General features: G+C 39.2%; 1 protein-coding gene across 9 annotated transcripts in view; it reads right to left on the bottom strand.

The window, feature by feature from the left end:
- The window catches only part of ARID1B (AT-rich interaction domain 1B), a 347,806-nt gene that overhangs the window by 55,591 nt on the left and 264,677 nt on the right, over positions 1 to 27,538 (bottom strand). For 5 of the 9 annotated variants that reach the window (XM_053382240.1, XM_053382241.1, XM_053382242.1 and 2 more), the window contains 3 exons: positions 21,499 to 21,678; positions 11,534 to 11,861; positions 9,689 to 9,817 (listed from right to left, as the gene is read on the bottom strand). In XM_053382240.1, the coding sequence (XP_053238215.1) occupies positions 9,689 to 9,817; positions 11,534 to 11,861; positions 21,499 to 21,678 (637 nt within the window). The remainder of the gene's footprint in view (positions 1 to 9,688; positions 9,818 to 11,533; positions 11,862 to 21,498; positions 21,679 to 27,538) is intronic. The other 4 variants (XM_053382245.1, XM_053382248.1, XM_053382247.1 and 1 more) reach the window with 1 other exon arrangement.

Raw genomic sequence — 27,538 nt, 5'->3', positions numbered from 1 at the left:
CACTGAAATGAAGCCCTGTGTATGCACTTCGGGAACTCCTGCGCCTGCAAGAGGATCAAAGCATTAGGGCGTACCGTAGCTGGTTTGCCTGACAGCAGGTGTGATAGATGTAGATGCTGCTATGACATTCAAGTTAGAGCTACGCTTGACAGCATGTAAACAGAATTAACCTGGAGCAGGTGGCTTAGTGACCATGCACCGAAGAAATGTGCACTAATTTGCGGTTGTAATGAAAATAAATAAGGCACAGCAGCTTCTCTCAGACTACTTCTGAGAATCCAAATATATTTATTATTTTTATTTATTAAATTTATATAGCACCCTTCGTCACAAGCTATAAATAAAATACAGGATTAAAACAACAAGTTTTAAAACAAAAACTACAAAGCAATACCTTCCCTTTGCCTGTGCAGCATGAACTAAGCATTGCGCATACGGGGATGTGCTCTTCAATGCAGACAGTAATGAATCCGCCAGATATTACCCCCGCTCCCAAAGCACCCAGTGCTTCCTGGCTCATAGGATGGGTGAACCAGACCAAGCTAGTTCAAATTTGGTGAAACACTGTCACAAATCTAATGTCAAGAATGTTCATTTATGGATCACCAGCACCACACAAAATAATAGTAATAATGATAACAACAATAATAGGAGATTATTATTGTTGTTATTATATACCCTCCACCAGCAGGTCCCTGAGCGGGTCACAACAATTTAAAATTCAGAATTTAAAAACCATTTCAATTGGCCTATAGTAACAGCAACAGGGTGTGTTCTGAAAACGCACATCTTAAGTGTAAATAATAATAATAAAAATAATTTCTATTCATTTTTTATAGAAAAATTAGTTTAGTTTAGGCAAGGGGTGAGTTCAGTCAGGGAAATGTGAAGCTAAGCTCACAGGCACATATTTTTATTATTCAATTCTCAAGGAATTAAAGAAGTGTTTTCATTAAGGAAATGTACATTTTTTGTGAGTTTTTACCATTGTCCTATTTCTCATATCAGTAGTTATACAATTCAAATGGATTCATTGCATTGTTTGTGGTTGGCCACTGTGATCTCAGCACACTGGAAAAAAAAAACTATACAAACACTTGTGATCTGTTCATGCCAGCATGTCAAAGACTCAAATATTTTCAGAGTAAATTTTAGTTGGCTGCCAACACAGCAAACACAATAGAATTGATGCAGTGACATGGAAAGGAAAAAAGCTACCCTAAATACCTAAAAGTTGCAGAAACACAGCCCAGCTGTGTATTATTTCACTTGTTTGGTAGTTAGTAATGCAGGCTGTTTGGTCTGCTGTACAGCTATGCAAGGGGTAGCATCACAATAATCCCGTCAAGCAGGTTAGATTGAGGCTATAAATCATAAATCATAAATAACTCTGGAGTCAAATCCCCCTTCTTCAGGGAATGAAGGACTCCAGCTCAGAAGCGTTAAGAGAACCACAGTCTTCTCTGCTCTATTTAAATAAAGAGGCTCATCTCACAGAAGGAGTAGCTAGCTAGTAAGACAGGGTTGCAACTCCCATTTAAGGCTAAGACTAAGGATGACTGCTGCTGTAATAACAAAGTCTGAGCCCTGTTCTTATGGAGAGTCCAGCTGAAGCCCTGCATTTAGCTGTTCAGGGTTCAACTGAAGCCTCTACTATGCACTCCTGATGCCATCTCTCAAAAACAGAACATACAAGCGAGCTTTATGGACAAAGAAGGGTTTTATCCCAGGTTTCCTGCAATCAAACCCAGTGTTCTAGCAGTATACTTCAGTGGCTACAACTACTACAACAGTAATATTTAAACAGAGAGCAGACTTATTTCCCCCCCTTAGTTACAAGACACACAAGACAAAGTGGAGGGTTCCTCTAGATCAGGGCAGTCTAACCTTTCATGTCAAATGGGCTGCAAGAGTACTTTGACACAGAACCTGCGGGTCACACACTGCACTGGGGAGCGGGGGGTGGGGAGAGCCCAAAATTTGGCCTACAACCCGCCCCTCATGTTGCCTTACCTCATATAAAGTTGCCTAAGCTAGTGGCCAGGAAATTAAGAGCTAAATTTGTGGCTCAACTCATTCAGAGTTATTTCTGTTTTGTTATGGCTTATAGCTAAAAATAAAATAAAACTATTACCTTCCTACCTAGCATACAAATCTGAAACAAGATGTTTTAAAAACATTGTTAGAATAGAAAACAAATCAAAATAAGCTATCATGCTGCTATATCTAAAACTCCATGTATTTTTAGGTGCTAAAACTGCCTTATGGCATTTTCTTGAACTTCGTAATGTATTCTGTAAAAAAAAGAAAAAGAAAAAGAAAAAGAAAGAACAAAAGAGATGTTCCAGAAACAGAAAGGAAAGTTCCAGCTGGAAGAAAATAGTTTGGTATTTTTGGTAAGGGAAAGGCGTGGGTTATATTAAAAAAAATAAAAAAATCCCATGAATTTTGCTTGCTGTTCAGCTGAAAAACAAAATAGCAACTAGGATATATATTTTATCTTTAATTCGAAAGTCGCTTACAACTACAGGAATCAATCCACCCATTAATGAATTGAAGCCAGCTTTGAGGCAAAGAGGAGCAGCTGTTTAACAGTTCATAGTAACACTATGCAATCACTTAAGCCAAGAAGCAAACTCCATTTCATCCAACTGAGTCTACGAGGGGATTTGTTTTTGGAAGCTGAAACATTGCTGCTCTGATTGGAAGTTATTGCTTGGGTATCCAAGCAATACTAATGGATATATTTCAGTTTTATTTACTAAGATCCCTTGGATCACTAAATATGAAAATACTAGGATGAGGATTCAGTGTAAAGGAAGAACCACTGTAAGACCTGGTAGCTAGCTGCACACTTTAATAGGAATGACTAACAGTCCTTTGTATTATCTCTGATTTGTTACTGAATTATTGTTTTGTGATATTTTACTGTGCTTTGATATTGTTGCTAGCTGCTCTGGTAGGGGCATAACAAAAACAAAACCAGTAATTAATTATAAAAATTAGGATGCTGCTGCACCTAACATGAAACACCCTCCAAAAATCTTGCTTCTTTCATTACCAGCAGGGAAAGTTTTACACCAATGTTCCACAGGACACTAAATTCGATACTGTGAGTCGGATTTGTTCTAAAGATAACACTTCCAATTCCTCCACCAAATGAGGCTGAAAAATAAATAAATCACTACCTTAGTTTAGTTTATTGTGGGGAATTCACAACTGGCAGTCTTACATCTACAAATGTCCTGGCTTGCATACATATACAAACGTGGATGGGAATATTAACCTTCTTGTTATGCACAGCAGCTGCAAGTAGAGAAATCATCATATCTCAGCTCAGAGGGAAGGCTAAAAACAAAGACCAACCCCAGACTTCAAAACGCAGGAAGAGATAAAATTAAAAAGAGGATTTATGGTGCTGCTTCAACCCCTTCTGCTGTATAAGATGTGAATGCCACGAGTGTGCTTTTAAACATTATTATAATTTTAAATCAAGCTTTCAATATCAAATGGGTTAAACATACAGACGATGCAGTAGCAGTTCAGCATGCTCTGTGTGAATATTTAAATTTGCTACGGGGAAATCCAGCCCTACCAAGAATTATTATTTTTTACTTAAGCATTTTGACTTCTGAAATCTTTTGCCCTGTTTTCTCCTGCTTGACACTTTAATGCATCATGCCTGTTAACTGTATTTCCTTGCCAGTGGCTCCTAGTCCATCAGCAGTCTTGCATGCTCAAGGCTCTGGAGGAAATATGGAGAAAATGCTTTGCTAGCACTAGCAAAATGAAAAACGAATTACAAATACAGAGATAGCACTGGAAAATGCTGATGGAGGACTCAGCTGCATGTAAAAGATTATATGTATTCAGACTCATGCAGTTTACATTGCTAAGAGAATCTATATTCTGAACCCATCCATACGAAGAACAACACAGTTATTCTGGATTTACAGTAGTACAAATCCAAAAAGAATATGCTACTTGAATTGAATTGAACTTCACCAAAGCAGAAACAACCATATCCCCCACTTCATTGACTCTGCCATGTTAAGTCACAACCATTTTCGTCACTGGCCTGTGTAACACAGGCAGCAAAAGGGAACCCACCCCAAGTTCTCTCAGTGCTTCACAGAAACGTAATATTCACATGATGGTCATATATGAGTATAGCCGGTGGTCAACAAAAGAGGTTTTAAGACTCTCTCAAGGCAAATCTTTAAAAATGTAGTATAAACACCGACAACTGGGAAACACTGGCCTGCGAGTGCTCCAATTGGAGTACAGCCTTTACCAGCTTTGAATACGCTTGAACTCAGGATGAAAGGGAGAAACGTGCTACAAGGAAAGCACGCTTGGCAAACCCTCACCATGATCAACTCCCACCCAGAAACCTATGTCCCCATTGTGGAAAGATGTGTGGATCCAGAACTGGCCTCCACAGTCACTTACAGACCCACTGTTAAAACCGTGTTTATGGAAGACAATCTTACTCAGCTATGAGTGATCGCCAAATAAAGAGATTTTCATCAGGTGCATTAAGTAGACTGACGGCCTGACATAAAAAGTCAGCTTTACTCAAAAGTAAGTGTCACTGGTATGCATGACATACCAAGCCAATCCTTGCCTTAGCGAGACCACACGAAGATGCAAGCTCTGAAAGGAACTTGCAGCCACACGACTCCTCCCCTGCACCAAGCCAAACTTAGCATATCATCCAAACCAAGATTCATGGTTAATCTCTCTCCTCACTAACCATGAGATGTAACCAAAGTTTGTTCTTGGTTACAGTTTGTGGTTAGTGTGGAGAGAGATTAAACACGAGCGAGCCCTATTTCAGATTACACACTAAACCAAACTTGGACTTCAGAATGTGGCGGGCAACAAAAAGGACCAGGGAAAAGCCAAGTAGCTGTGGGTTTCACTAAATCAAAGTCTGGTTTAGCAAGTTATGCAAACCAGGCCAGTTATTTCAATGCACCTCAATTGCAAATAAGTACACACACTACTGAACCCAGATAGTGCAGTACAGGCTGAGAATGCAGTGGGTTTATGAAGAATGAAGTAAACTGAAACATAATGCAATTAAAATTATTATTGTCTATTGCAGTTCATGATACTATGAAAGACTGAGCCTTAGATCCAGATAAGTGCGAGGTTCCATTTGCTCAAATATGAGATGTTTTAATCTACCTTCCAGTGGCAATCCCTGCTCTATCTGAAGGATTAACGTTCTGCATGTTCAACAGACATCAAAATGAGCCATGACCTCTGTGTACAAAGAGGAACACTTTAGTGCAAGCTTAGTGCTCTCTATCCAAGGCTTAGTGTCTTAGGTGGTAGTATCAAGGAATCCAAAGGCCAAATAAATTCTCTTTGCAACTGTGCATTTCCTTTTGACAAAATTACAGCATTAATTGACAGCTCTAATATAGGGTCTAGCATGGGAAATTCCAGCCCTTATGTCCAGGGAGCTTCCGCTCATGCTGAGCCCCTGCAAGTCGAGTCAGCCAACATAAGTGTTGGCCATGTAATATGCAAGGATGGTTTCTCATGGAAGCTGTTTTTGACTGTGCCCACAGTAGGGCCCTTCTGACATGCATTTGGTATGTTTGTTTTATTGATTTATATACCAAGGTCTCAGGGCAGTGCACAAAATTAAAAAATATTTTTAAAAGTTCTAGATAAAGAGAAAAGATGCCCTCACTCAGCACCGGATTTGCGTCTCCGTTCCTCCACATGCAGCTGCTGGGTGACCTTGGGCCAGTCACACTTCTCTGAAGTCTCTCAGCCCCACTCACCTCACAGAGTGTTTGTTGTGGGGGAGGAAGGGAAAGGAGAATGTTAGCCACTTTGAGACTCCTGAAGGGGAGTGAAAGGCGGGATATCAAATCCAAACTCTTCTTCTTCTTCATCATCTGAACAACAATTTGCAATATTCAGATGCTTATGAGTTTTCACATGGTGACCTGACCACTAATTGCTGATATGTCTCAACTAGCCAACTAGTACTTCCAAACTTTAAAATGAAGTGCCTACCCCCCCTATTTTTAAGAGAAGGAACAAACAACATTCTGAGCATACACATTAAAACATTTTTGTACCAATTGTCTGAACTATAATTGGGGGTGGTGGTAGCATGGCGTAAAGTGAAATTCCTTCTGTAAAAACCTCCTCTTGTACACATCACATCGCACAATAGTTTGGGTCATTGTATGCCCCCCCAAACCTATGACATATGAAAAAATATAGTATTCACACAGTGCAACTCTGCAATACTACATTTGTCCAGTCTGGACTGTGATGAATATCTGCTTTCCTCACACTTAAAACTGGGTTTGCATATTTGAATACCATACCAATTCATGCAATTTTTGTATATGTAGCATATTTTACTATATATACAGGCAAGTGTCGGAAGGCATTAGTCATTTCACATGAGACACTTGGCAATACCCTGACATCCAACATAGCCGGCAGCTACTTTCTGGTGGAGTGGAATCACTTAACGTATTACCAGAAATTACCTACAATGACACATTTGGACATGTATCTTTATGCTTGATGGCAGGAAGGCTGTGCTAATTATAAATAAATAAAATTTGTGTCTATGGTACCTTTTTGTAACCTGCCCTGGGACCACTCAGTGAAGGGTGAGCTAGAACCACAAATAAAAAATACCTGAATCTGTGAATCTCTTCTTAGGTCTCCTTGTATTCAAAAACAAAACAGGGAAACAAGAACTAACCCAGGAATGCATACTGCTTTAACTCTCCCCCTCCTTTACTTCTCTAGCAGTTTCAAGATAAACACAAAGGAAGTGAACTAAAGCTGTGTGTCCCCCTTTGTGCTCACTGATTTGCTACGGAGAAAGCTATAGCATTTTGTGCCGGCAGACTGTATCCCCCTTCCATTTCAACAAACAGACCCCAAAAAGATGTAAGCCTCCCACTGCTTGAAGGCCTTTATTAAATACACACCATCAAATACACTCCTTTTTTGAAGTGTTACAAGCTACAATGTGTGTGCTCAGCAGCGTCTATCAGAGCCCATGTGTCTCAACTTGGGCACCCATCAATAGACATTCAAAATTGGAAACCCCTTAAAATTTAATCCCAAGTTTATTTGTTGCCTTTATTACTTCTTCATATCCAACCCGTTGAGGAAGTCTAAAGCTCAGTTGTTGTTGCCATCCTTCATTTTTATAGTGCACTCACTGTATCCTTCCATGGTAATTGCAGAGATTTGTCACATGTGAGCATACTCTCCTTATCCATAATATACAGCTTCTGAAAGTCTTGGCCAGGACAAAAACAAGAAAAAGGAAAAGGAAAGTGATTTAACTCTTTATGGCTTCCTGCTTTTTCAGGGTTATTTGCTGATCTCCAAGAATGGTATTACTCTTTGGCACCAAGTCCAAACCACACTAGAGAGAGGCTTGTCTGCTTAGTAGTGAATATAGTGTTCCTACATAATATACCATCTGGGTTATTAAAACAAAAAATAGTTACCATTCAAGAGGGTAACTACTTCTTCTGTAGAGATGTCGGAATGATGTTGCTTCTAAAAGTCTTAGGTTGCAATCCTAACCCTCCTTACCAGGGAGTAAGGCCTACTCAATTCAGTAAGAGTACTTCTGAGTAGACATTGTTAGGATTGCACTATTAACCTTTCTTTTTAATTAGAAGGGTAGAATTCTGCACCAGAATACAGGATAATATAACCGATTGAATCCCTGATCTTGATTGTTCAAGTTCTGCTTAGCAGGCATTGATTTTCTGCCTCAGCAGAAGTGAGCTTGCTCTGATGCATGCCATTTAAATTCATTTTACACAGTTGCTTAATGTGACTTGGCACAGCAAAGCCAAACTAGCTTTCTGTGTCTAAATAAGATTCCTAAATTTCTAAGAGCATTTCTTGTGGTTTAGAAAAAAAGAAATCCGTGCTTTCAACACTGGGATCATGTTACAGTTTAGTATATGACTTGGAAGCCATCAAAAGCGTTTCATAAAACTACCTCCCACCCAACTCACTTAAGCAAGTTCAACACTTCATCCATTCCAAGGAACTTGGGGGGAGGTGGATTGCACTCTCTTATTTTATTTTAATCAAGGCGCCAAAGATCGGTATTTTGTTTCAATTGCCAATGACATTCGAACACTACAGGCTTCCCCTTCAAAACTAATGATGTGGTAGAAAAACACTGTGTGCGTTCACTCTCTGTGACATTTATAAGTGTGTTGTTCTAGGGTTTTTTGTTTTTGTTTTGAAAAACAACAACTACCTATCATGGCCCAGTTCACATGTACTATGTACTTGAGCTGGAACAAGCCCAAGCAAATTATTGGGCTCATAAACTTTGCCTTTCCTCCTCCTCCTTCTATGCAGCTGGGGAAAATATGTGTTTATTTTTGGTTACAGAGAATCCTGGTTTGTTGTTGTGTACAAACTAAACATCATAGTTTTAAACGAACTCTGATGGGTTTCAAAACAAGCCAACTTCAAATTACGGGTTATGTAGCTGGCATGTTTTAACACCCCAGAATTTGTTTCAAACCATAATCTCTGATTCATATATAACAAGCCAAAATTCTGTGAAACCAGAAGTAGACACTAGTGGTCACGTGGAAGGAGACGAGGGGGGCAAATGTGCCTAAGGCTTTGCTTGGGCTTGTTCCAGCTCATGCTTGGAGTGCCAAACCACTGCTTACAGTTACATTCAAATGCATGTAGACGCTGACCAAAATGTTAACTTGACTATCAGAAATCTTAAGTAAAAGGAACTATAAACTTCCACAGTGTTAAAAAGTCCTAATAAGTTTTGCTTCATTTTTTTTCAGGGGTGCCACACAATTCTTTTAAATATTTCATGTTAGCAAAATCAGGACTCATTGGTGTCCCTGCATCCAGGGAAGAATACTGCAACTTTGGGGATTTCCAGTTGGCCAGTTATAGCAGTAATTTGACTGGGTGTGTATTACTTCTGAAAATTTTGAAACTTGAATGGTGGGAGCACTTTCACTGTGACGTAATCTTTTTAAAAAAAGAGTAGGGAAATACTGATGAAAACACAATTAACTGGAACAAAATCCCGCGTAGTTCAGGTAATTTCATACTAGACACCTCAAGTTTTACACCCCTTGGCAGAAGTGTTAGCAGGCTGTCACCCTTTCATAAATTGTTTAAATTATGATACCATGGAACCTTTTATAAGCCCCATTACTAACTACTGCCATTGCTTCTGCAATCAGTTTCCTAAATACATAGCGTATTTTTGGGGAGAAGCTTAATGTGATGATAACAACAAGACAGCCATGGTAATTTCAGTGTCTCATGATTCTGCTCCTAGACAACGACGACAAAAAAATGGAGGAAGGGACAAGTAATGGTGCAGAAAAACACAAGATTTAATTTATTTGCAGCCAATGGAGATCTTCATTTCCCTCTCAGGCATGAAGGAAACAGAGCCATGCCACAAGCCATGCAGTGTGGGTGACATGCAGTTTTTTGTTTGTCTTTTTAAAACTCATATCTGACATAGTTAGTAAAAACAAAAAAGCAAATTCCTTTTCAGATGCAAGCATTATACTTGATCTGGAGTGCCTTCAATAGCCAAATGGCATATAACATTTAGGAGAAAAAACCCTGTCAAGATCCCACAGCAAGTCCAGTTTACATGGCTACCTACCCGTACTGGTCAGGCTGATGCATCATGGGAGCCTGAGTGCTGCCATAGTTGGGGTGCTGTGAAGAAAACATGGGGCGTCCGCCAGCCCCAGACTGGCTGGGATAAGCAGGCGACCTAATGTATGGTGGCCTAAAGCAGAACAAAAGAACAGCTTCTTTGGATTTGTATTGGATCACAAGCATGAACCACCTCGTCAGCTACAATCCTTCCATACTGAAGCATGTAGGATTCTTACTGTTGGGCAAATAGCCATATAGCTTTCCATTAGGAACCAAGGAGAAAAATGCTGTGCTTCCAAACCTCTTGGATAAAAAGGGATTCATCCCACAAGTTGCTTCCTAATGTTCCTTTTGCAATTAAGGTCTAATGACTTCATAATCTTCCTACAGGTGTTAGATTACCTGGGGCGCACAATGTGATGAAGAGGTTTTGAAATGTTGTGTTTTGATTATGGAGATACAGCAACTGAAAAGTAAGTCTACAAAATAGATTTGAGAGTTAGGCTTCAAGTGGGAAAGCAATCTACAGGTATTATGTTTGTGTGTTTAAATCAAATATGAAATACTTTATCCAAATTCATAATGTGAATTGCAACCATGCACTCTATTTTACTGGCAATTATTAATGTTTAAAATTAATTATATTGCTTTTATGTTTGTAAAATACCAATTGCTCAAACCAAAACAAAAAAATGCATAAAACCTGTTGATCTACTGAATTTCACAGGAGCCCAGGTCAGTAATTTAGAAAGGTAATGTGATTTTATCCTATTAAAATAGTAGTATTTTGGGGTTTTTAAAAGATGTTTTAGGTCTCCCTAATCCTCCATAGTACAAACAAGTTGTGTATACCTTTTCCTTTATATGCATAATAGACATAAAAATATCTGGAGTAATTAGTGTGTAAGGTCATCAATGGTATATTATATAACCAAATGCAATGTATATGTCTGTAGAAATGTGTATAAATATGTATTTTATATATGCATGCACTTAATATATACATGCATATAGATCCATCTTGCAAAACAATAATAAAATTCATTTTTCTGCTGGGGAAAAGTCTGTCTATTTCAACACTATGAAACAGAGAAACACAACATGATCTCAAGAAACGTGAGAGCATGTGTTCCCCATGGCTGCCATGGGCAGCACTAGGGAAGATGCTATTTGCGTTTCCACAGGTTTTTAGAACTGCAGGCACATACTGCAATCCAGTAGCCAGGTATTCTCCCTTAAGGGTCTTGGAGATATCATCCCAGGGATAGTAGGCTGCACATATTAGCCATGGAGTGTAAATTTATGGTGCTACCTCAAGACCTGAGGAAGATGCTTCCTGTACTGCAAAAACCACAAGACTAGAGATTAATAATCCATATTTCAGTCTCCACCTCAGAACAGCAGTTATAAATTAGATATTCTGGTTAGCTTTAAAATGGGTGGCCCCTGCCCACAACTGCTTATATCCACTGGCGAATGGATTTTGAAAATGTTCTGGAGACTTCAAATGCCCAAGAGACAACAACGATCCCAGCAATGGTGCTTCTTTCCACCCTCCTTTCCCCAACAATTCATGCCACACCTGTGTGTACTAAATTTACCCTTTCAGAATTGCAGGGGTTAATTGCAGGGATTTTACTTTTTACGTCATATTAAAACTGTGGGACTTCCTGTTCTAAATACTTATATTCATAGATATAAAACATGTCTTGAAATGGTAAACACCTGCCACTGTCATTTGGGTTTCTTTTAACAATTATACCGTTTTGTCCTTTGCACAAACCTCCTTTACTTTATAAGCAAGTACATTTTAAATGGTTTCGGATCCTTTCCTTTGGACTCATACCTGCTCTGGGCGGAGTTTGCGGCAGCCTGCATCACTGCTGCAGCCGCCTCCTGTGCCTTACGGTTCACAGTCGGCATGGGTGGTCCCATCCCTGGGCCTCCCTGCTGAGACATGCCTGGAGAATTGGGGGTCATACTGCTCATATTTCCAGGAAACGGTCTGCTCTGCATCCCAGCTGATGGCATTCGTCCCAGGGGTATGGTACCACAAGGCTGGCCTGGCCCTTGTCCATGCATCTGGCTGCTGGCATTTATACCCATACCAGGTCCTGGGCCACTGTAACTCGTGTTGGTCACTCCAGAGTACGTTGGCTGTCTGGAGTAGTTTCCTAGACAAAACAATGCAACAGAGGAAAATAAAGTTACAACCTTGGATTCAGAGAAACAGCTTGCTGGAAAATCTTGTTCAGTGAAGTAACCCAAACAGTGCAAGACACAAATGGAGGATTCCCTATCTATTAGCCAATACTGGCCTTCTGCAGATACGGATTTCTGAAAGTGGTGAAAGTGGTGGAGATGTGGTGGACAGGAGAAGGCAGGATTTTTTGGGAGGTGGGGGTGGGGGCTGCAGCTGCATAATCATCCTGCAAAACCAGGAGCAGGGTTGAAAGAGTGGGGAAGTAGAAACATGGGGGTGAAACAAGGGAGGACCTTAAGGAAATCTAGCTAGGGTGAGTACTGTGCATTGCAGGCTGTGGTGGTATGTCTTCCTTGTTGCTCCTACACTTTGAAAAAGTGTTCCCATTAAGCAGACTTTTCACTGAAATGCAAACATTAGATCCCTTTCCTCTCATTCTCCACATTCTAGAATAAGAAACACAGAACATATATAATTCCTTCCCCGTGCCCTTTGTACATTAACAAATAAAGATCTAGATTGGCATTGTCATAGTATCTTCATAATAGGTTCACATGCAAGCCCTGTTACATCATGTTTATTTCTTTTTCTTTTTCCGTACACTTTTAACTCAGTCATGCCTTACAAGTTCTATCTTGTGATTTTAAAGGAAATCAAATAACACTGAGCATTCGCTTTAGGAACTGACAACAAGCGCTCCCACTATGTGCTTAAAATGAAATGCCAGCCTCCAGTTTTAGCTGCTATTTTAAATACAGTGGTACCTCGGGTTAAGTACTTAATTCGTTCCGGAGGTCCGTTCTTAACCTGAAACTGTTCTTAACCTGAAGCACCACTTTAGCTAATGGGGCCTCCCACTGCCGCCACGCCGCCGGAGCACGATTTCTGTTCTCATCCTGACACAAAGTTCTTAACCTGAAGCACTATTTCTGCGTTAGCGGAGTCTGTAACCTGAAGCGTATGTAACCCGAGGTACCACTGTACAACTTTTTAATCTCCACCCCAGCACAGCCATAGGTAATCAACCTTTCTAATATAATTGATAAACAATTCACCAACAGCCTTTATTGCTGACATTTTACTTCCACTCAGATATAAATTCACTGGTATATCCACTGTTTGTTCTACACATATCTATTTTTATTATGCAGCTGTGTTTGCGAAACACAAACCAGACATTCCCATTCATATTCTATGTGAAATAGGAAAATCTTTACATGACATCAACACCTGCTGGGTCTTTTGTCCTGGAAAAACTTCTTCACACCTGCCTAGTAATCACATGGCAGCAGTGAGGACTTTGTGGTCAGGAGAAAAAACCTTGCAGGTTGAATAGCCCTCAGAAATCTAACATTATCTACTTCTGCTTTACATAGTAATCTTTCTAACATATATAATGTATATAATTCCAATCGTCCGCATAGATCTGACCCATATATGCTATATTAGGAATCTCTGGTCAAGACTTAGGGGAATTCAGAATGGAACTTTATCAGGTATGACTGCACTTCTTGAGATTGTAACTGAGTCTTTGAAACAGCATGAGAAGCGTTTCCCAGTTTCTTTATACAAGGAGGAGGATCTATCCTAGCTGTTAAACACAAAGGTACTATATTACTGTTCATAGACAAGATGAGTCACAGGAGATCCAAAAAAAATAATTTCTTTTGATCTCTCAAATGTCTTGTGGCTTCAGGTAAGAAAGAATGTCTCTTTTTAAAAAAATTAATTAATTTTTCATTAATAATAATCCAATATAAGCCACATTGATACAATACCAAATCATAATACAATTTAAGAAGCCAAATTATTCCATTCCAAATTAAACATTTTTGGGTGACTTCCCATGTTCTGATTTTGGGGAGATGATGTTGTTGTTCCTTCTCCTGCTTCCATTCTTATTTAATGTCCAAATAATACCATTCCGATGTAAATCATTTATCTTAAAGAAAGAAAGAGTGTTTCCATGGGATGACACTGAAGTCTCATCTAAAGCTGGGAGGGGGAACCTGTGGCCATCCAGATGTTGGTGAACTTCAACTCACACACTTGCAAGTGTGTATGTATATCCATGTGTGTGTGTTTGTCTCAGAGACACATTGACCTGTCTGAAGCCCCTCATATGATACTGTAAAATTAATTTGCAACAGAGAAGCATGAGTATAGATCTCTAACGCCTTGTAATCTTCTGGTATTAAAAAAACAAACATTTGTTCTGAATTTTCCTTATTGGGGCTACGTGCAGGGCAGCAGTAGAATAGACATCACCCACAAACACAGAGGAATCTTCTTTATCAAAGTGGTTGAGTCAGAATAGGCTAGGTTGACAAGAACACGATAACCTTTTAGGGGGGAAATGTAGATTTCCCCCCCTCAACACCTCAATAAATAAATAAATAGCAACAAACGAGACAGAAAGCCAGGAATGAGAATTACAAACTTATTTCCATGTTTCTCTAATATATTAGTAATTTGCTGGCAATGGCTTTGACAGCCAACAGATGGATACACCATTAGATACAATGAATGCAGCAGATGCTGAGCCAGCCTCCATCAGCTGGACATGTCAAGCAGCCAAGTGCAAGAGCCACACTTTTCAAGTGGGTACCGGTTGGCGTGGCAGCCTTGGAACATTAACAAGCAGCCCATTCTCCTTTCAGCCAATGGATTTCAGATTCCAGCCCATTTCAGTGAATTATCACTAATTGCAGGAGCTGTAGAGTCTTATATACAGGGGAAAGCAGTGGCCCTGTTAAACCAAATTTAAAATAGAGGAATGGAGACATAGACTTCAGCGTTTAAGCTTGAAAACAGAAATATTTCAAGATCCTCGAGCTCATGCCTAGATTGTAGCAGATTGTGTGACATGCGCCAAATCCGGAGAAGCATTTGTACTCTGGTTTCAGTTGAAACTGTCTCAGTGTCAGTGTCACTGGGAACACTCACAGTCCTAAAGATGATCTGGCAAGAAATACAAACACATTTAAGACTGAACAATAAACCTATTTTGACAAAGCCTATCTTCTTATTTACATGTTCTGTACAGTGTGTAGTTCTTCCTTAGATACTCACCAAATAAATATTTTAAATAAAAGATTTAAAACAGAATTTTAATTCTACTGAGTGCTTCTATACAGATTTTTGATAACAAGCTTGTTACGAATCAATTCTAATACGGCTAACTGAAGACACTAACCATTTGCTCATGAAGTGTTTCTTCCTATAAAATAAATCACACATATCCAGCCATTTTATATTGCTTATGTGTGTATGTCACGTTATGCTTAATGAACAGAAAAACCAAACTCTAGTTGTAAATGTATCAACTCCAGTGCATGCGTCTACCATTTTAGATACATTTCAAACATGCCACTGAATAAAATGAAGGTTGTCACTTATTCAGCGTAACTTTTAGGATACTGTATGATCACCAAAGCATGGAATCAACAAACCTCTGTATGATTTGGCAGGCGGGTACATCTCTGATACACCAATGCTTTCATAGCTCCAATTCTTGACTAAAACCCAGAAATTCATTTGCAGAGACACTTGCAGTATAAAGAAAGTGGGGGAACAGGGAACTGCAGAACTTAACAGGAAAAGGGACACAGTATTTGGCATGTTATCTGAGAGCATTGCTTTGGCATTAAAATCAATTCCATTCAGTCAGTTTGAATGGCTAATGTTTTACTAAGAAGAAAGCTACCATTTTCAGACAAGAATCTCAATAATTTCAATATGGCTAGGTCATTATGGTAAATTATAAATCTGGGTTTTTTTATTCTTCTTTACAACATAAGCTAGCAGCTAATTATTGCACAGTTCATACAATTTGGGACCTTATAATTGCATAATATTTTACAAACCAAAAGGTTTCCACCAGCTGGAAAGCTAATTCTCAAAACTGCTGCCATTCAGCAATGTACCCAATTCACAGTTCAGTTTAGAAAACTAGAGAAATGGATGAATCTGCCTATAGAGGATTCAACCATTGTTGTTTCCAAGTGGCATCATTACATGCAGGCACCAAAAGCAACCATGCGAAGTAACTAATGTGGAATTAGAGGCAATCAAATAGCTTCTAAAACAAGCAGATGAAATAATCCATCTAGTGGACTAAAATTACTATCCCAATTAAGCAATTTCACAACAGAACAGAACTATTGTCAACACTTGTGTCCAAAAATCCTTGCAAGCAGCTGAAGAATTTGCTAAAATGGTTGGCAAGTTGAAACATTTAATGAAATATGGTTGCATCCAATGGTTGGTGGAAGGCTCTTTGATCTACTGGAGGTTTCCATGAAGAGAAAATGGGAAGAGATTATTTTTGCTGATTCCCCCTTACATCTGCTGCTCTCTGCACCCCTCTAAGGTGGGGACCCCTTAGATTCGAACAGTGTGAGAGGTGTCACAAAGGGGCCTGCAGAAGAAAGGTGAAATTTCTAAAAACAGTCTCTTCTACCTTTCTACTCAAGGACGTTTCTACTGGATCAAATAGCCTTCTGCCAGGAGAGGGACACAACTGGATTTAACCTATTAACTTTAAACCTAGCTCATGGAAAACAAAGCAGTCAAAGCAGTCTTTGGCATCATCTCTTCAATAGGAGTCAACAAGAGTTTTAAAGCTCTTTAAAATATTCCCCCCAAATTCTAAAATATGTAGTAAGGGAGCTCACAGAAACTGAAGGCTTCTTTAAACAGCACAAATGTTATGTTTCCTCTCTACAGTAAATATATTACAATACACACTAAACAATGTTGAATCCTCACAGGCTTTCCCGCATCCTCCATCAATGAAGGAAAGTCTTTATGTGAAGCAGAGAAATAAATGGATACAAAATCCTTGTATGGCAGAACTCAAAGCACTCACTACAAAAGCTGTATTTGAGGCAAAGGTCTGTTTTATTACATCTTGCTTTAAAACCATATGAGACGAAAGTGAATGGAGGTCCTTTCTGTCATATCTATATACAGGTCAAGAAGTCAAAAGATGGAATACTTATGCCACAACTAAAACATTATGTTCATGGGTGGGGGGCACACCAAGTGCTTATAATGGAAGAGAAGGAGCTGTACAACTACTGGGATCAGGAACAATGTAGGGATTTTTTGTCCAAAAAAGCATAACATACAAAAACTGTATGTTGATTTTCATGCTTTTTTAAAAAAAGAAGTAGTTCCCTAGTTTGATTGGTCACAGGATGAAGGGCAAACTGCAAAACAATCAGTGATATATTCAGGTACTATTTGAATGAACTTAGCTTCTTCCCAGGTTCATTCAACCCCCACTCTAGGTTTGTAAGAATGGGACTTCTCAGGAATAAGGGCCTACTTGGGAGCAGGGAACTTGGAAGGCTAGGCTAATCAGTTGCAGCCGATTTGGGTGACCAGATACATAAACTCGTAGTTGCTTGAACAACACTAGTCCTTCTTAGCTCTGGGAAAGCCAGCTTATTGTTCCTATTTTGACTGACCTGCTACTACCAACCCTTGCTAATACCTTGTTTTTGGAATCCCGTCTACCCTCGGACCACTCTGCTGTGTTTGACTTCAAGACCCTGTTACTAGACCATGCCTCACTGTGCTTGATCTTAGCTTCTCAGCCCTGACTTGTAAGTAAAATTAACTATAGCTATTGTAAACAAGCAACTGTAGGAGGGAACAGGAGACAAAGTCAGAGGCCATGTGAGTCAGAGGCCATGATGTCTGAACTGGACCAATAGTTTAGGAGCATCAAAATCCACATAGAAACTAGCCTAGAATTAGTATCAGTTTAATCTCATTCACCAAAGGCTTTATGTACCAGTAAAATTAATCTACAATGAAGTCTATTTTTATACCTATTGTTCACACTAAAGGAACAATATTTTAAGATGAAATATTCCAGTAAAGAATTATGATCTATGTTGCCTGGACAGAAAAAAACTTTAAGATGAAGAACAGCTCTATGACAAAAATGACATTTTGGTTGAGAATAACAAACCATAAAGTACTGTATATTATGTTCAGAAAACCACACCATTAAAAAAAACAACTCTCCTCCAAATAAGCTGTTGGGAAAAGATCAGTGGGTCTCAGTATATGCCAGGAAGATAAGGGATATAGTAATTATGGCAACCTCTTCGGAAGTTTTACAGCGAAGCTAGGTGAGTTTTGGCAAGCAACATGCACTTTTACTGGAATCTGTGTTCGTTCATATCTAACGTTTTGGACAAACCTGAAAAGCATACAAACCCACAGAGGGTGAGCCAATAAAGTTGCAATATGAAACACTGCAAAAACAAAGGTTTCATATGACTGGCTATAGTTCTTCAACAATGCCTCTGAGGGCCAATTTAAACATTACAACTTTCATGTGAAGTCTGCTAGAAAGAATTCAACACTTATTTATTTTTTATCCTGACTTTCTTCCAAGCAGCACAGAATGGTCTACAGGACCACCACCCCATAAAATCCACTTACCCATTTTATTGGCCCAATCAAATGTATTGTAGCCATGCCACTGGATGAGATTAAGCATGCTGGAGGAATCTGTTGAAAATGGACCATTGAGCTGACATGGATTCTTATATAAATGCTTTTCTAAACAAGTGGACATTATATGCAAATAGAGATGTAAATTGCTTTACTGTTTACATATTCAATCATATATAATTCCTGCTGTCCCATAAGGAGCCCCATTGCTTTTCTTTCTTCTGCAGCGTTGATTGAGAGTTGACTTTGTTTTTAGGGGCAGCTTATAGGTGCTAAGGCTGCAATCCTAACCATATTTACTCCAATGTCCCATTGAATTCAATGGGGCTCACTCCCAGATAAGCAGAGTTATGATTGCATCTTTAATCTGCTTCCTACTGTGAAATATAAAATCTAGTGGAATGCAGAATTCATTATTGCTCCTTTCACATTGGTACCTTTTGATTTCATCCATGCTCCTCAATTTAAAGTCTGAGGAGCATATTTAACTAAGTGTGAGTGGAACAACCTCTGCTTGTGCAATGGGACTTCTTTGTTAGAGCCTACACTCCTACTCGAGTGTAGGCTGAACTCCTGACATTCCTCACCCCCGTTCCCCTGTCCTGTATAGGCTTAACTATGCACATAGGCTTAACTGTCACCAAGTATAATAATAAAAATTGCAGAAGTTGTGCTAGGGGTTGCACAACATATTTCACAAGTACAAGACGTCAATTGAATTTGGCTGTTGTGGTAAACTAGGGCCTCCTGGCAGCAGAACGGCTGTTGCACAAGCTGGCTGTAACAACTGCATATCAGCTACTGTCTTCTAGCACTCAGCTGAAATTGTCTGCATTATTCAAAAAGCTGGCCACAACTTGAAAATCTCTAGTCTGCAGCATATCCTGGAAATGTCACAACAGGTAACTTTAACTTGCAAATTGTTTGACAGTTGTGACTGACACTTTCAAATTGACTAACTTCACACATCTCTAAATTAACTTTACCAGTGAATGAAGTTTCTTTTTTAAAAAAAAAAAATATTTATTATGTATTAAATTTGTTAGTAACTTTATCTTGCCCAAGGCAACCCAAAGTTTATGATCCACAAGTATGATCTTTTTGCATTCTGTCAAGACTTTTGAGAAATCAACCTGTATTCCTGGTCTACTTAACATGGACTGAACTACAGACATGCACACCAGCATTGCTATATTTATTCTGTGAACTGAGTTACTTCGCCTCACTTACATTTCAAGCATTAACTACAGATAGCTGCTGACTTTGGACCAGGGGTACCAGCTTGAATAAAATATGGGGGGTCGTTTACAAGATGTGGCACACATGCATCATTTGAATGGCAGTGCCCATCAACCTTTTTTGGGGGTAGTCCCCTCAAATAATTTACTAGGAGGCAGGGTTGAAGGGACCTTGGTTCCAAAGAGCTGGCTCCTATGCTTTGGACAAACCAGTAGCTACTCAAAATGAGTTGGCACCACCACAACCCATATAAGAAGGATGAACTTATGTATGATGCAGAAGTACATGAATAATCACAGAAGCAGTATACCTTTTCAGAATTAAGGGGTGATTGCCAATGAACTGACAGTAAACTGAACCATCTGGGCTAGTCAAAAGAGACAACCTCCTTCAATAGACACTTCCTCTTTCAGTTTGCTATCGTTTTATAGCCACCTGGATATAAGCCAGGCATATCTCTTAAGTGCATTAGTAGTGGCTATTACTCTACAAGAAAAATCTGCTACATTTTGGAAGTTTCAGCTGTACTATTGCCAATTACTGATGTTCAGATATTAAGAACTGAGCTAACGAACATGTTTCACCCACAAGCTCTTGAATGCAAGCAGGCTTCTTGTCGGCTAAAAATAACAACACCAGATAGCTGCCAGCTAGCTAGCTTCCCCTCACAAATGAATGAGCATACTTTAGGATCAAATATATTAAGGCAACATTTCTTTGAACTGAGTGGTGCTGACCTGTGGCTAGAATAATAGCAGGAGTGAAAAGTGCTGGGAGGCGCAGATGAAGACTTGCATAATCTGTTCTTCTATGATCCTAACAACTGTGGGACAGTTCATCACAAAAATTATGAGTATCGACTTTTCCACTCACCCTGCCCCAAAAGATATGGCCTTTATTTTAAATAAAATAATTCTGAAAACCTGATGACATGTGAATGTTGTTGGTGACTGCAAAGGTCTATAAAAACTGACCAGAAAACTACATGACGTCTATTATATATTGGCCCAATGTTAAATTTTCTTGTACAACAATGTTTTATAAAAACCCTTCTGGAGGAAGAACTGTATTGTAATTAAATATTCACATGGATGTTTGATTCTGATATTATTTGTTGTGGCTTATGTTGTTGTTGTTGTTGTTGTTGTTGTTGTTGTTGTTAATTTTGCTGTCTGGTCTTGGACCACAATAAAGACTGATTGATATTATATTCTTTTTTCTGACGGGGTTCCTGAAAAAGTGTCCTCTAGTGGGTCCTGTCCTAAATCAGCAGGATCATGGGTCTCCTGGGATTTTGGAAGGTGTCCAAGAAATTTAATGCTGGCTCTGTCTGGAACCACCCCTTCATCTTAATTCCTAGAAATTAATTCCAAAAAGTTGTAGAGGTAGAACGTGGGAGTTTGTCCTCCACCCTGCCCCCAATGTCCACATGGGATAGGGGAGTAGAGTTTCATGTAAGGCAGGCAATCAGAACTGAGTTCACTTTCCAAGGAAGACTCTGAGATGAAGATTAATCCATGTAATATTTTGCAACAGGCTTAAACCAACTTCTTACAAGCAACAGAAAGCACACATGTGACCGGAGGTACATATTAGGTGCTGTTTTGTGCAGGCTGTGAACTTATGAATTCTTGCTGTTTAGAATAAAAATGGGGGGTAGACTCCTGTATTTCAATTATGTTCAGCTAGTATTTTTAAAATTAAGAATATTTCTCATAATAACTCTTTTTCAAGATATCCACAAAGGAATAATAAAGATAAAAGGAGTGTGTGTGTAGTCTTTTTATAAAAATATAAAAAGAAAAACACACAAATTTCTGCAGGATAAGAAATGTTCTATAGCATTTATTAAAGACTGATTAAGAGCTGGTTATTTTATGTGTTATCTGTTTTACCTTGTGGCCCATACTGGTTCATCTGAGTTCCATAAGTACCACTTGAATTGCTCTGTGGAAAGCTACCAATTCCAGAATGTATTTGGCCTCCGGGTGAAGGATGGGGTGACATAGATGGTCCAGTTTGCTGAGGCGTGTACTGAGACAATTGAGGGTTTCTCTGAATGCCTGCCAGGAAACCTAAAAGAGAAATAAACACAACACAGGAACAAATTAAAGACTTCCACATGGAAAACTCAAACATTTCTTTACCACCACCCCCCAAAACATTAAAACTTTGGTTTGAGATAGCCTTCACCAACCTAGTGCCCTCCATCCAGATGTTTAGACTAAAACTCCCATCCCTTGCTGGCTTGGGTTGAGGGGAGTTGTAGCTCAAAACATCTCAAGGACACCAGCTTAGGGAAGATTGTGTTAAGGCAATGGTTATTTGTATCACATATCATTATACATGGAGAGCTGATCCATGGCAGAATTCCAAATCACAGATAACACATGACATTACTTAAGGGCATCATTTGTGAACACAATACTAATTATGCGGTTTGGAATTTACTCCACATGTAAAATTCAATAGTAAGATAATGGATTAATATTAAAATAAAACAAGCTGAGAAAACAAGGAATTGGCAATTACCTTGAAGGCAGAACAATCAATGTTATATGGACTAAGTATTCTAGGCAGATTGACATTAAGACAGATTGCACAAGGGGACTTCTTGTAAGCTTTGTGAAAGTGGTGGAAGAAGCATTCAAATATCTTTGATGATTGCTGCTAATGGACATGGACACAGATTATGAATATTCAATCAAATACCAATACCTGTTTTACCTATCCTAGCCATTTTACTGCTCTCTGGAGAGTCATCCCAAGAGTTTGGGGTTGTAGCAGCTGATCACAAAGGTCATATTTAAGACACCAACCAGCCTGCACCACTCAAGAGTACTTACCGTAACTAACAGTAAAGGTACGGTATTTTAGATGCAGCAATTTATTATTTTGTTTTGTGGAGAACTAAGGCAAATATCTTGTGACCTTCAGTGAATCCAATCAATTTTTAAATAGTAGTTTGGGTGCTCATGTTTAATGGGTTCACCTTGATGCTGAGGAGAGTGCTTCTAGAGGAAGGGTTTATATAAGTGCCTGGCAGGAGCCCAGATGCAATTTGCAATCCTCAGGATGACTGCACTAGTCTGCTCTTTGCTACTCCAAGAAACTGAAAGAGGACTAGCAGGATTAGCACAGGTGGCACAGTTTGACAGAACAACTGTTGCTCAAACTTGATTACCTGGTACCTCCCCACCACCACTCTGTCGCCTCTGACCTTATTTAGAACTGCAATACCAAGCCTGCCATGAGTAAAACTGTTCTTTAGACAAGACAGGAAACTAGTACTTTAAACATTAAGTGAAGGTATATAGCTTCTGTAGAAACAGAAGTGACAAGTCACTGGAAGTATAAGTCCAAAAGGAGAATTGTTCAAATGAAGGAATCGCTCAGACCAGAACTCATATTTTCTTCTCCAAGGATTGTGCCAATAAACACTGAATTTGTACAACTTTCCCGGAGGGGAGGTGCAATTTCACTTTCCTAGCATTAATCTCTCTAGGGACTGAATATTACAAATGGGAGATAGAGATTTGGAAGGAAATGTAAAGGGAAGAAGAAACCGACAGGCTATGAAATCAGGAAAGAAATGGAATAAGCAAAAGGACAGAAGTTAGAAGAAATTACTGCCTCAATATACAAACATTTCCCCAATGCTACAATGTACTTGGACATAAATAAGTGGTCTGGCTGTCAAGTACAGTCACAGCCTCTAACAAATCTGACAATGTTTAGCAAACAGTATTCAGTGACAATTTGCTTTTTCTTACTGATCGTATCAACAGACTATGACTGTATTTCCAGGATGAGCAGAATCAAACACGAGGGTGATAAAGATATTCTAGTGAGTGCAGTGTTATTTGATGTGTGGATACATGAATTATATTAAGAGTAATCTGTTCAAATCAGAACAACGTGAAGACTGAGATGATACTGGTAATAAGACACTTTTCACTCCAACAGTAATGAAATGACAAATGCAATGAACTTTCATGCAAAGGATCTATTGGACTGATATGTAAGCTGAAAGCCAAGCTGATTGTTTAACTTGCTGTCAAAGAACAAAAAGTAAATTTAAATGTAAGAGGAGATGGATAGGCCGGTTGTAAGTAAGAGAGGTTCAAATTTTCAGGAGTTTATCTTCTCGGGATACAAGGGGTGCAGGGAATGATATTTATAGTAGATAGAATGGACTGTTAACAAAACACCATCTTTAAACATTTGCATTACCAATGCACTCATCTCAGCAGATGGGAAGAAGCATTACAAAATCAATTGGAACCAAATCAAAGAAGCAGTGGAAAGTGAAGGCAGGGCGCTCTCTTAACTACCCCTAATAACACATCATCTTCCACTTCACAAAATGTCAAATACTACATTTATAGGGGGGGCCCTATAAATGTCTATGGGAAGAAAACCAGCTAATGCAAACCTGACTTGTCACATTAATTTTTATAAACAACCCCACTACTTGCTGTTGTTTTATTTTGATGCTACAGCAGCTACAGAAACGAAGAGTGTTTTTGGTGAGCAGTTCCATTAGCTAATATAAACTCAAGCACTTCAGTGGCCACTACTGGGCGGTATGAAAGTAGTGAAGGTTCACTGGCATTGCAACCGCTTATTTTCATGTTTGCATCTGCTGTTGTGTGCAGAATGATTGACATGTTTCTTCACACCAGTTCAACAAAAGATGTTTCTCTGTTGCTTGGGTGAAATAATAGTCACACAACCTGTCACCTTAGCAAATTTGTCTCCCACTATAAAGGCTGGTAATACCAATTCACCTCCTCTCCAAGGTGCCAAGTTTCTAGGGACTTGAGAAGTATGCTTCATTTCTTATAAGATGCTACATGCTTAAATTCTGTATACTATGTTTAGTGTTTGTTTGCCAATTTCTTTTCACAAACTGAATTGCTTTGGTGAAGGCAGAAAATAATGACCTAGCTAAAGCTTTAACCCAGACTCCCTACTGTTCCACCAGCTGTGCTATTAAGCTAAGTGGCTGAATCGCTCTCCCAATTCTTTCTCTGATATGACAAAAACCTCAACTATGTAAGGCAGGCAATGATGTTAAAATATATCCCCTCCCCCTTCTTTACCCTCTTCCTGTCTAGTCTTGAAATTAATATCATCTATCATTGATAAATTGGAATCGGGGGAAGGATTAGACAGATCACCCAGATGGTAGCCTGGAAACCTTTCCTTATGCAAATCTTGCCCAGTGCTGTCTGATAGACATTGTAACGTGATGCACAAAGGGCACAGACACAAAGACATGAGTGACATTTGTCAATACAATGAAAGCAGCAAAGAAATGACAGACCTGAAGCCATTAGCCTGCTATCTCATGTGCAATGGATTGCCATGCCATGTAAAGTGATCTAACAGGAACATCCTTTTGAATATCAAGCTGTTTCCCTTTCACTACTATTATCCAGCTATCTACTGAGCAGTCCCATTTTGCGGAATATGTATGTGCACAGAGAAGAAAGCTCTACAACTCTGACAGAACCAAAGGTATACTATCCTCTGTCTTCTTGGATAATAAGTGTGTCCTGTGACGATGCATAACAGGACTGGAGACCACCTTCCCAATAAATGTTTTCCAGCATCAAAACTGGACAGAAGAGACAGAATAGAAAACTTACTTTTTGGGAACTCAGGAAGCTGATTCATATCATTGACTCATCTAATTCAATATATTAACAGGCAGTGGCTGTCTAGGGGTTCAGACAGGAGCAGGGTCAATTTGACTGGGGGCCTCAAATTCAAAGAGGAGCTCAAATTTAGACATTTATGCTGCTCAGGTGGTAGTCAGAAAAGAACTGAGCAGAAAGGCCCTTGCTTGGCCCCTTGAGGCACCCACATACTTCAGTGGTTTTCCAACCCCCACTAAAAAAAATGTATTACAGCTTGCAATCCGTTGGTATTCTTTTAAAAAAGAGCTTGTTTTAAGCTTATATTCTATATGTTGACCTACAAATGAAATCCATTGCTGTAGATCTTCAATAAACAGTTAAATAGTTTTAAGAATGCTTTCCTAACAAAGATCATCCAAGGTATTACCTATTTAAGTTAAAATAGAGAAACCATGAATTTCACAGCTCATGAGGGAAACCTGTGCCAGGGAAAACGACCAGATTCAGTAAACTTTATTGGAAGCCTGGTGATAGGAACATTCACTGTCACTTTGTTAAGCCCTTTACCAATGAATGGTTCTGACCTATTTCTGTACTAGCCTGGGGGCTGAGATTTCAGACACTAAAAAAAAGTGTAAAAATGTTTCTACTGAGGTGTCTTATTGTTAGCAATTGTATACAGGCAGAAATATAATCTAATCCTTTCCCCAGTCTCAGCAACAACAACAAAAAACCCAATTTAGCTAAAGTAAATAAAAATTCATCTTCAAGAATATAACTGCGTTTATCAAAGGGGAAAAAAACCCCAGTAACCAGCTGCTAGACGATAATATTTGTCTAGAGACTTGATTTTAGGTTTTGAATCTGCTGACGTGATTATTTAGTTGTCTTCTGCCACAGAGCAGTTTATGAGGGTGGCTCCGTCTCTCTGTAGGTAGACACTGCCGATTTCATGTCTTCTTGAAATAAGGCATAGCTGCTGTATATTTAGCATATGCCAAAACTAATCAACTCAGTCTAAATATGAAGTTGGCTGGGGAGGATAATATGCCTGATATTCAACATTCAATCTGAAACTGACATCCATCAGGTGCTGAAATTGGCACTCAGATTCTCCAAGAATAGAGCTGGTTTGGCACTCTTACACCACTTTTAAAGGTTGCAGAACAAAGGAAGAAACTCCCAGCCCTTGATATGTACTCTGCAACTGGACCAAACATTATTTGGGCAATCCTCAAACCAGATACTATTCCCAGTAGGAAAAGAAGTACCACATCACTCCCAACTTTTCACAGGCTAGGAGCTGAAATAGGTTTAAACCAGTTCAAACATAAAGCTACAACTGCTTTATGGGATTACTTTAATAAAGGTGACCTTCCACGTATCTTTTGGTATTGCAAATTCGGCACCTACAAAAATGAGCACAGTTATACAAAACCCCCAATCTCCAACTTGCTTCAATCAGTGTAACCCAGACTCAGGAAGGACACAAATATTTCCTTGAATTGAGCTGCATCATTCTGTACAAGGGATGAACAGCTGGGAAACAGAGCAGGGCCTCCTTTGTTGTTGCATCAATGCTGCATGTCATTTACCTCTAGAAAGCTGCTGTAAATTATCCCTGCATGTTAAAAAACAGGCATCCCTTTTGGTGAGCTAGGACTTCTTAACAGTAATGCATGCTTTCACTATAGGTTTATTTGCTACTGGAACAACATAGAACCTTCTTCCCAGTAGTCTAGTGCTACACCGTTCTGGTAATATATGTAGAAAGGAAAATGGTTCCAATTAAATGCCAGGAGAGAGACAACACTGCTGTGGGAAGCTTCAAATCACTCAGCAGACACTCACAGTTCTTCTCTATGGACTTTCCTGGAGCAGAATGGGATTGGACAAGCGGTAGTGGCTTCCATACTGCTCTAGGAATGCACTGATACCATTCAAGTGTTGAGTAATCACAAAGTACACACAGAAAGTATAAAATTGGCTTCGGTACCTTGTGGATGAACATGCTAACACTACCAGAAAGAGGCTTTATATATGTGTTCTCTCTCTCTCTCTCTCTCTCTCTCTCTCTCTCTCTCTGTGTGTGTGTGTGTGTGTGTGTCAGATGTGGAAAAACATTAATCTCTGACCATACTTTATTTGTCTGTTGTGAGCCATCCCACTTTTTTCTTTTAAACAAATGATCCAGTATTTTATTAGGTTTAACTTGTGTTTTTTTAAATGAATGCCATATTACTGTATTTCTTCTATTTGCTGCTTTGGGTGGCAGAAAAGGTGAGATAGA

This window comes from Podarcis raffonei, chromosome 3 (genome assembly GCF_027172205.1).
Source record: "Podarcis raffonei isolate rPodRaf1 chromosome 3, rPodRaf1.pri, whole genome shotgun sequence".
Taxonomy (NCBI): Eukaryota; Metazoa; Chordata; class Lepidosauria; order Squamata; family Lacertidae; genus Podarcis; species Podarcis raffonei.
The sequence above is the reverse complement of the archived record's forward strand: the minus strand, read 5'-3'. Positions and strand labels throughout refer to the sequence as shown.